General features: G+C 39.3%; 1 protein-coding gene across 1 annotated transcript in view; it reads right to left on the reverse strand.

The window, feature by feature from the left end:
• Positions 1-9: 9 nt before the first annotated feature.
• The window catches only part of LOC138983590 (uncharacterized), a 13628-nt gene continuing 3087 nt past the window's right edge, over positions 10-10550 (reverse strand). Inside the window, exons 3-8 of the mRNA XM_070356867.1 lie at positions 8309-8567; positions 4650-4830; positions 3667-3847; positions 3135-3206; positions 1712-1843; positions 10-1403 (exon numbers count right to left, since the gene is read on the reverse strand). Of these exons, the coding sequence (XP_070212968.1) occupies positions 925-1403; positions 1712-1843; positions 3135-3206; positions 3667-3847; positions 4650-4830; positions 8309-8567 (1304 nt within the window). The 3' untranslated portion in view covers positions 10-924. The remainder of the gene's footprint in view (positions 1404-1711; positions 1844-3134; positions 3207-3666; positions 3848-4649; positions 4831-8308; positions 8568-10550) is intronic.

Raw genomic sequence — 10550 nt, forward strand, 5'->3', positions numbered from 1 at the left:
ACAATCAAATACATGAATGCAGTTCTTTAATATTGCTTTTTAATTTGCCCACACAGAGCACAAACATGATTACTGTATTTAATTCAGCTGCAATCTCTTTCTGTTTCTTGCAACAACAGATGTTTATAAAACTTATGTGAAATCTTGCACATAACATGTAAAAAAAAATTTGTTCTCTCCATTTTTTCGTTAAATGTCTTTTATGATGTCAGAAACAGGTTATTAAAGAGATTCTATTGATGTAACCGTTTGGGGGGAGTTTCTGACGAATTCTGGGGAAACCACTGTACCTCAATCTAGACGCACATGCATAACACGATTTGCTCAAAAATGGACAAGCATGGTTTTTAATTAAATCAAAGTAAGTGAATCGGCTTCAGAGTGCCGCTTCTCTCCGGTGCTGGAGACAAAACGTGGTCCAGAGGCGCCGCTTGTCGGCACTATGGATACTGCCCTCTATGATTCGAAAGCTTAGTAACACTATCAAGTACACAAACAAGGGAAGTAGCTCAGGGGAAGTAATAAATCCAATCCCACACAAAGTGAAAGAGTGCTCTTTCTTTGCTTATTTTACACAATTTAATTAAGCTTTCAAACAAATTTCTTTTTCAAGGTGAAGGCAGTACTCCTGCGTGGTAGCATTATTTGCAAGTCAGAATCTTATGGTATAACTTTGGAAGCGATCTAAGGGCCTTTTACTAAATGTATTGATTTTGACGTTGAAAGCGTAGCTGTTGACTTCGAATGCGCAGCTTTAACGTTGAAGGCGTAACTTTGGACGTTAGCTGTCGAAGTTGAAGGCGCAGCTGGTGACGTTGAAGGTTTATCTGTTTTTGAAAGTGTATCTGTTGACGTTGAATTCGAAAGTGTTGACGTGTGAGGTGTGAGGTGTAACTGTTTACGTTTAAGGCGTAGCTGTTCTTGTTAAGCTGCGGAAGGACGTGAACATTGGCCACAACTCAGCTTACAGTTGGACAGCATGTACCTGGGGTTCCTCTGACACTCCCCTACGGAAGACCACCATGGACAGTACCTGTTGTCATCCTTGCAGTCTGAAGGCGTGGCTGTCGATGTTGAAGTCGTAGCTGTTGATGTTGAAGCGGCAGACGTGCTTGCGCATCGGCCGCAGCTCAGCTTACAGTTGCTCCGCATGTACCTGGGGTTCTTCTCACACTCCCCTCTGGACGACCACCATGAGCAGTGCCTACTTCTGTCTGTGCAGTTTGAAGCGGTAGTTGTTGATGTTGAAGCCGTAGCTGCTTGTGTTGAAGTCGTAGTTGTTGATGTTGAAGTCGCAGCTGTTGATGTTGGAGTCGTAGGTGTTGATGTTGAAGTCGTAGCACTTAATGTGGAAAGCCTGGCTGTTGACGCTGTAGTTGTAACCGGCGATGTTGCAGGTGTACCTGTTTGCGAGTAAAACATTATTAGAGAGGGTTTCCGCGAAGCTGTGGACAAGTCAATGGTATTTTAGACAAGATACAAATATTTAAACAGCTTACACAAAAGGACGAGAAGGAGTGTGTGTGTGTGTGTGTATGTGTGTGTGTGTGTGTGTGTGTGTGTGTGTGTTAAATAGGGGGGGAGGGGGAGACTTTAAAAGGGGATGTGTGGTCCACTTAACCACATTGTAACAAAAGCTGTGGACAAAAATGAGAGACGGAAGAAAAGGCAATTGGATGGGGAAAAAAGCATCATAACAGAAGAAACTTACAGACTTTGCAGCTTGCCCTGCAGTTGCCTCGCATGTAGCTAGGGTTGTTCTTGCACTCTCCACTCAGACTCCAGGACAGACAGTCAAGCGGACGGCTGTCTTGACACATCGGGTCTTCGCTGCTGAGACTGGCTGTTCGTCGAAAACAAAAGAGAGAAAACAATTCTATGATTAGTAGCTATTGTTTGGAGAGTATTGGGTGGCTTTTCATCAAAAATCAAAGAGTTGGTGGACACCCGCCGTATTTAAGTTAGTATGTTCCCAAAGTTGTGTGAACTTTTATCCCCAACTGTAGCCACAGTTTGGCAACACAGAATGCTTCTTTGTCGTGTGTTATCGGGAAGAACACGCCTCAAGTCGATCGAAGTCAGTTTAACGTTCGTTGAATACCTCATTAAAATAAAAGAAAGGGTCCTATCCTATAAGCTTATATCTTGTTGTTGATTCTAAACATACTCATTTTATATTGTATCTATGAATTGGTGAATAAAACACTGTTTAAAAATAAAAAACACAAAGGGTTCTCATGAAATGTTCTCGCTTGTCATCACAGATCGATGCAGCCACGAAAGCGTGACAGAGTTACCGGCAACACTGCCATGCAACATTTATTGAAACAATGAAGCAAAGGCACACCTAAGCATCCAAACAGAAAGCTGGACAATGTCATGCAGCCAGAGACGGAGACGAACGCACAGGCCGACATACAGAAAGAACGAAACACCAAGAATGCATAGTGGTATTTACGCAAACATACAAAGAGAGAAGGGGCGGGGGGTTAAGAGTTAGAGACGTATAGAGAGAGGGACGTAGAGACAGACAAATATACCGAGAGGCATAAATTCCGCAAACTGAACTTTAAAAAATAAAAAAAATCAACTCAGTGGTGAATGTTTTTAATGTTTGAATATTTTATTTATTGGCCATTTTAGTGTTTATAAACCTTCGCTTTATTGATTTTGAATAGAACATCATGAAATGACAATTTTTCAAAAAAAGTGACTGAGTCCAAGCGCAATGATTTCGGAAAACGTTCAGTGTTCATCACGTTCAATGCTTTGGCCAGCTCTAAGCATCCCAATCGCTTGCTGTCTCTCTCCTTCATCAAGTCGTGGCATGATTGCGATATCTGATACAGCCAAACAGCCAGTTGCATTTTATAGGGCCATACACTATCTTTTTTACGTTATTGTCTCCCGTTCAGCCCATTGTCTTTATTAGCACAGTGAGGTGTGGCTGGATCAGCAATACTGCAAAGCGCACGCTGACAGCGTAAAACATTTGCTCCGACACTAAAGATGTCAACTACAAATTACAGGTTCAATCTGATTTTCGTTTGAGAGCAAAATCGTTCAATGCACTATTTGCAGAATTTATGCCTTTCAGTATAGATAGACGGAGAGAAAAAGAGAAGAAGACAAACCTATGAATCCGTTCACAGTTCCTGGACCATCCGTGTTGCAGTTCATTTGCAAAACCTGGTTGTTTTCCTTTGCTAGAACATAAACACAATAAATACATACAAGAGAGAGAGAAGAAAATGAGACAAGGGGGTAGAATGGGGGGGGCGGCAGGCAAGTGGATAAACCTACAGATATATCCCACGATTTTCGTTCTTTATCTTGGTGGTCTCATACACACACTGATTTATACACACACACACACACACACATACACGCACACACACACATACACGCGAGCGCGCGCACACGCCGCTCACACACGCGCATAAACATCACACACACAAATTCATTACCCCCTTCACACGCACACAGACAGATAGCCACACACACGGACACTGTCTCACACACACACACACACACACACACACACACACACACACACACACACACAATTATATACACACATCATATTATACCCATCACCCCCCCCCCCCCTACACACACACACGCTCCCCCCCCCCCTCCCTTCCCAACGCACCAATAAAACCTCACCTCTTGTTGACTCGCATCGCTTCAAATATGCATTGTTGCAAGGAAACACCTCCTGGATGAGCTGGAACAGGGTAGGATCGTAGTATTCCAGTTCGCGCCTCGTATCAATGTCATTGTGTACTCCATTGCCTCCAGGGCTCCCTCTGGCGTTTACGTTGAAATAGGTCTGCACCCCCTCCGCCTGTATAAATGATTATCATTTTAATTAGAAAAAATGGTTTGATTGAAAGCAACCTCAAAATATGACGTTTGCATCCCGAACTGTGTGCGTCGATGATTTATGATTGCTCAAGTTGTTTTAACGCAATGTTAAAGTGTGGTGTCATTTTAAAAAGAAAGAATCAAACGAACTAACAAAGTAAAAAAAAACTAAAAAAAACGCGAGTCATCATGCAGAAGCCATTGTCACTTCTGTCAAATCTATGCTTATCAGTTTTGAGTTTTGTCAACAAAAATCACATGATAATTACAAATCGCAATGATGAAAAAAACAAAGTTACAAAAAAACATCCCACTTATGAAGCGAGGGGGTCTTGCTTGGATGTTAATTGTTTAAAAACAGAAGCTTTATCAATTTGAAATTAGAATGGCTTAATTAGGAATGTTTCGTTTTGTCTACAATTAAACGTGGCAATAACCACAAGCTTTCTTGTTTTAAGATTCTTGAGACCGTAACGTTAGCTGTTTCTTGTCTTTTGACTGTAGATAGCTAGGTCACAAAATGTTCCACCGCTCAAGCATTAGGCCATTGTACAGCTGATTGTATAATTTCACGCCTATATGTCTCACAAACACATATTTCAATAGCACGTACATAATCAAAGAAAAAATAAACGAAAAAAGACGTATTTTACATCAAAATCATGTCAATGTCAATGGTAGGTCAAACACATTTGCACGATATTTGTGGAAGCAATGATAAAAAAAGAAAAAAAAGAAAGAAAGAATAAGGCCATGCGTTATGGAGTATTGCAGACACACACCCAGTATTCTACAGCGTTGGTGGCAGCATACGTGTTGTGCCACAGACCAGTGTCATTAGCGTGACTGAAGGCGTCCCTGACGGCCTGTCTGAAGCCAGTGATAACCGCCCAGGCAGCAATGAGATCTACAGCATGGGCAGATTCGTGAAGGAAAATGTCTTCGGAGTAGTAACGGTCTGTCCTGAAGAGATTTTATTTTTTATTTTTTTTATTCTCCAAAATTGTAATCAATCAATAAACACGTGATAACAAACATGGTATCTGTGTGTTTTCTGTTTGTACACATACTTGAAGAGATTTGATTTTATGAGCAATATCAGTAATTGTATAGTCGACTTTGTTACCCGCATAATTATAATGCAAACAGTCAAATGAAAGTTTGCGAACTAAAATAGATAAGGACATAGAGCGACTGTTACGCGAATAGACAAGGACATGGAGCGACAGTTGCGATGATCCCCTTCGATCGGCCAGTTTCTAGTTATTCAGATTAAGTACATGTACCTCATTAAATAAAACTGATTCATTCAGATCATTCATTCATTCATTAATTCATTCATTCATGCATTCATTCATACTTATTTATCGCGTTGTTGAACAAATGATATACATCGATGTTGTGTGTAACAGAACGACATCGAAAGAAAGAAAAATTATAATAAAAACTGAACCAGTAAACAATTGTATCATTAATATTACACGAAGACAGTCACTGTCGTTATCACATTTGGGTGATCTTCGCCTTAAAAGTGTCATCGCATGATTATCATATATAGCTATTCTGATAGACACGTGGGGGAATTCGGGGGCTGTGATTGGATGGTCTCACACATCCCTATTCCGATCATCAAAGGATAACGCTACGGAAGTTGGTAATTTTTTCGTCGGCATTATACTTGTCTCGTCTAAATATCGGACCCTATTGCTACGATGAAAACACAATAGCTGTTAATACATCAAGCTTATTATAAAAAACAACAACAACAACCGCATAACTCTTCGGGAACAACAAAAAAACTCTTCCAGAAGCAACGACATCCGAAATTATGTAAAACTATAACTATCTTCGCCAAATGTTCAGGTGATCTTTCATATCAACGTTACTCCACAATGTTAACCCTCCCCTGCCAGCCTCAACGCCTGCCCCCCCCCCCCCCGCCTCCGCCCCCTATTTCACCAATCCCGAGCATCCCCATTATCCCCCCCCCCCCCCCTCTCCTATCGGTCCTTTCGTATCTCTGCACTTGCCATGTAAACTAAACAAGTCGCGCAAGGCGATAATACAACATTTAGTCAAGCTCAGTCGAACTCACAGAATGAAACTGAACGCACTGCATTTCCGCAAGACCGTACACTCGTAGCATCGTCTGTCCACCACTCGTCACAAAGGCAGTGAAATTGACAAACCAGAAAAGCGCGGTAGCGGTTGCGCTGAGGAAGATAGCACGCTTTTCTATATCTCTATTCTTTTTAACGTTCTGAACGTGTTTTTAATCCAAACATATCATATCTATATGTTTTTGGAATCAGGAACGGACAAGGAATAAGATGAAATTGTTTTTAAATCGATTTCGGAAATTTAATTTTAATCATATTTTTTATATTTTTAATTTTCAGAGCTTGTTGTTAATCCGAATATAACATATTTATATGTTTTTGGAATCAGAAAATGATGAATAAGATAAACGTAATTTTGGATCGTTTGATAAAAAAACAATTTTAATTACAATTTTCAGATTTTTAATGACCAAAGTCATTAATCAATTTGTAAGCCTCCAAGCTGAAATGCAATACCAAAGTCCGGCCTTTGTCGAAGATTGCTTGGCCAAAATTTCAATCAATTTTATTATAAAAAAAATGAGGGTGTGACAGTGCCGCCTCAACTTTTACAATATGCCGGATATGACGTCATCAAAGACATTTATCCAAAAAATGAAAAAAAAACCGTCTGAGGATATCGTACCCAGGAACTCTCATGAAAAATGTCATAAAGATCGGTCCAGTAGTTTAGTCTGAATCGCTCTACACACACACACACACACACACACACACACACACACACACACACACACACACACACACACACATACACCACGACCCTCGTCTCGATTCCCCCCTCTACGTTAAAACATTTTGTCAAAACTTGACTAAATGTAAAAAGGACACAACCTTGCATCGGTTCCAGATAGCCATACCGGTTGCGGAGACAATACAAAACATTAATCAACCAACCCATCGTGCCTCTGCAATACACTCTAAACAAAACATAACACATTTTGATCCCAGTTCTGTAACAAGTTTTAAACACTTTGTGACATAGAACACACATCCAAAAACTTGCGGCTTCGTGGCAGGCGGAAGAATAAATCAGCCAGATAAGTTTTCGTTATTGTTTGTTTGTGCGCTTAAAAGACCGTTGGGTCGATATATTTGTGAATGTATTGTTTTGTCAATAACCAACGTTCCAACAACCTACCTTTCTTGTTTTTACATTTAGTCAAGTTTTGACTAAATGTTTTAACATAGAGGGGGAATCGAGACGAGGGTCGCCAGTGGTGTTTGTGTGTGTGTCTGTCTGTCTGTGTGTGTGTGTAGAGCGATTCAGACTAAACTACTGGACCGATCTTTATGAAATTTGACATGAGAGTTCCTGGGAATGATATCCCCGGACTTTTTTTTCTCCATTTTTTCGATAAATACCTTTGATGACGTCATATTCGGCTTTTTGTAAAAGTTGAGGCGGCACTGTCACACCCTCATTTTTCAATCAAATTGATTGACATTTTGGCAAAGCAATCTTCGACGAAGGCCGGACTTTGGTATTGCATTTCAGCTTTGTGGCTTAAAAAATAATTAATGACTTTGGTCATTAAAAATCGGAAAATTGTAATTAACATTATTTTTGTATAAAACGATCCAAATTTACGTTAATCTTATTCTTTGTCATTTTCTGATACCAAAAACATATAAATATGTTATATTTGGATTAAAAACAAGCTCTGAAAATTTAAAATATAAAAATTATGATCAAAATGAAATTTTCGAAATCGATTTAAAAACAATTTCATCTTATTCCTTGTCGGTTCCTGATTCCAAAAACATATAGATATGATATGTTTGGATTAAAAACACGCTCAGAAAGTTAAAACGAAGAGAGGTACAGAAAAGCGTGCTATGCAGCAGAGCAAAACCACTACCGCGCTAAACAGTCTCGTCAGTTTCACTGCGTTTTGCACGAGCGGCGTACTACGGTCATTGTGAAAAAATGCAGTGCGTTCAGTTTCATTTTGTGAGTTCAACAGCTTGACTAAATGTAGTAATTTCGCCTTACGCGACTTGTTTGATTCTGACATAGAACACAGTTATACTAGCGAAAGAGGCACAATGAAATAGTAAAGCGCCTGGAGCCAATTGCTGGGACTCGTGCCACAGAAAAGTTTTTAATATTATTATTATTATTATTACATTGCGTTCAAAAATGAAAACTTTTGAACGGCACTGGGTTTATTATGTAAATAACATCAGGGGACACTACGTGTGCTACTTTTGCCAGCAGAACTATGAACAATGTCTCAAAGTGTTTAAAACTTGTTACAGAAATGTGTTCAAAATGTGGTCAATTCTTCGTGAGTGCACTATGCTGAAAAATCTTCACAAACTTGTAACATAGAAGATTCTCTTCGGCCCCAGTCGTTATTGGTTTCTGCCACGTTCCTCCCAAGCCTCGCGCCCGTGAGTTCCAACGTGACGCCATTGTGCTGAATTCTGGGAAGTCCAACGTCACTTCCGTAGCGCTCATGATGGCGAAGCGACCTCCCAGTTTGTAAAACATGGTGCGGATTCCGGAATGACCGGCGAAGAGAAACCTCACCGTGTAGCAGGCCCTTTTGAGAGCGTCGTCCGTGATATTGGATGTACCTGCAGCGAAGAATAGGTTGATCAGTGTAAGCGATCGTTGGCAGATTTACGCTGTACAAGCATTTCTTGTTTTTGCTTGAGAGAGAGAGAGAGAGAGAGAGAGAGAGAGAGAGAGAGAGAGAGAGAGAGAGAGAGAGAGAGAGAGAGAGAGAGAGAGAGCATTCTGAAAGTATGTGCTAAGCCAGGGAATACTCCATTTAGTAATACAATAATACATTTCTGTCCTGTAAACCAAACTTCTTTTTTTTCTTCAAAATTATTTTTTAGAAAAAAACACGATTTTTGTTCAAGAGAATTAAACATTTGATCCCGGCTGATAAATCCTATGGCATTAAATACATTTCTGGATGGTGTGTACAAAGTTTAGTTCAATAGATACGAACATTTGATCTAAGCCGAAAGATCATATGGCATTAAATTGATGTCTGGATAATGTGGACAACGTTTAGTTCATGATCGGATATAAACATGTCATCCCGGCTGATATATCCTATGGCATTAAATTCATGTCTTGGTCGTGCTATTAACATTTTTAGTTCAATTGATGTTAACCTTTCATCAGTTGCGGCTGATAAATCCTATGGCATTAAATTCATGTCTTGGTCGTAGTATTAACATTTTTAGTTCAATTGATGTTAACCTTTCATCGCGGCTGATAAATCCTATGGCATTAAATTCATGTCTTGGTCGTACTATTAACATTTTTAGTTCAATTGATGTTAACCTTTCATCAGTTGCGGCTGATAAATCCTATGGCATTAAATTCATGTCTTGGTCGTACTATTAACATTTTTAGTTCAATTGATGTTAACCTTTCATCAGTCGCGGCTGATAAATCCTATGGCATTAAATTCATGTCTTGGTCGTACTATTAACATTTTTAGTTCAATTGATGTTAACCTTTCATCAGTCGCGGCTGATAAATCCTATGGCATTAAATTCATGTCTTGGTCGTACTATTAACATTTTTAGTTCAATTGATGTTAACCTTTCATCAGCCGCGGCTGATAAATCCTATGGCATTACATTCATGTCTTGGTCGTACTATTAACATTTTTAGTTCAATTGATGTTAACCTTTAATCAGCCGCGGCTGATAAATCCTATGGCATTACATTCATGTCTTGGTCGTGCTATTAACATTTTTAGTTCAATTGATGTTAACCTTTCATCAGTTGCGGCTGATAAATCCTATGGCATTAAATTCATGTCTTGGTCGTACTATTAACATTTTTAGTTCAATTGATGTTAACCTTTCATCAGTGGCGGCTGATAAATCCTATGGCATTAAATTCATGTCTTGGTCGTACTATTAACATTTTTAGTTCAATTGATGTTAACCTTTCATCAGCCGCGGCTGATAAATCCTATGGCATTACATTCATGTCTTGGTCGTACTATTAACATTTTTAGTTCAATTGATGTTAACCTTTAATCAGCCGCGGCTGATAAATCCTATGGCATTACATTCATATCTTGGTCGTACTATTAACATTTTTAGATCAATTGATGTTAACCTTTCATCGCGGCTGATAAATCCTATGGCATTAAATTCATGTCTTGGTCGTACTATTAACATTTTTAGTTCAATTGATGTTAACCTTTCATCAGTGGCGGCTGATAAATCCTATGGCATTAAATTCATGTCTTGGTCGTACTATTAACATTTTTAGTTCAATTGATGTTAACCTTTCATCAGCCGCGGCTGATAAATCCTATGGCATTACATTCATGTCTTGGTCGTACTATTAACATTTTTAGTTCAATTGATGTTAACCTTTCATCAGTGGCGGCTGATAAATCCTATGGCATTAAATTCATGTCTTGGTGGTGTGTAACAAGTTCAGTTCAACAGATATGAACATTTCATCCAAGCTGATAGATTCTATGGCAATAAATTCTTGTCTGGATAGTGGGTAAAACGTTTAGTTCAATAAATACAAAACAATCACCCCGGCTGAACATTTTATCCCGGCTGACAAAT

Source organism: Littorina saxatilis, linkage group LG13, assembly GCF_037325665.1.
Source record: "Littorina saxatilis isolate snail1 linkage group LG13, US_GU_Lsax_2.0, whole genome shotgun sequence".
In the NCBI taxonomy this organism is placed as follows: domain Eukaryota; kingdom Metazoa; phylum Mollusca; class Gastropoda; order Littorinimorpha; family Littorinidae; genus Littorina; species Littorina saxatilis.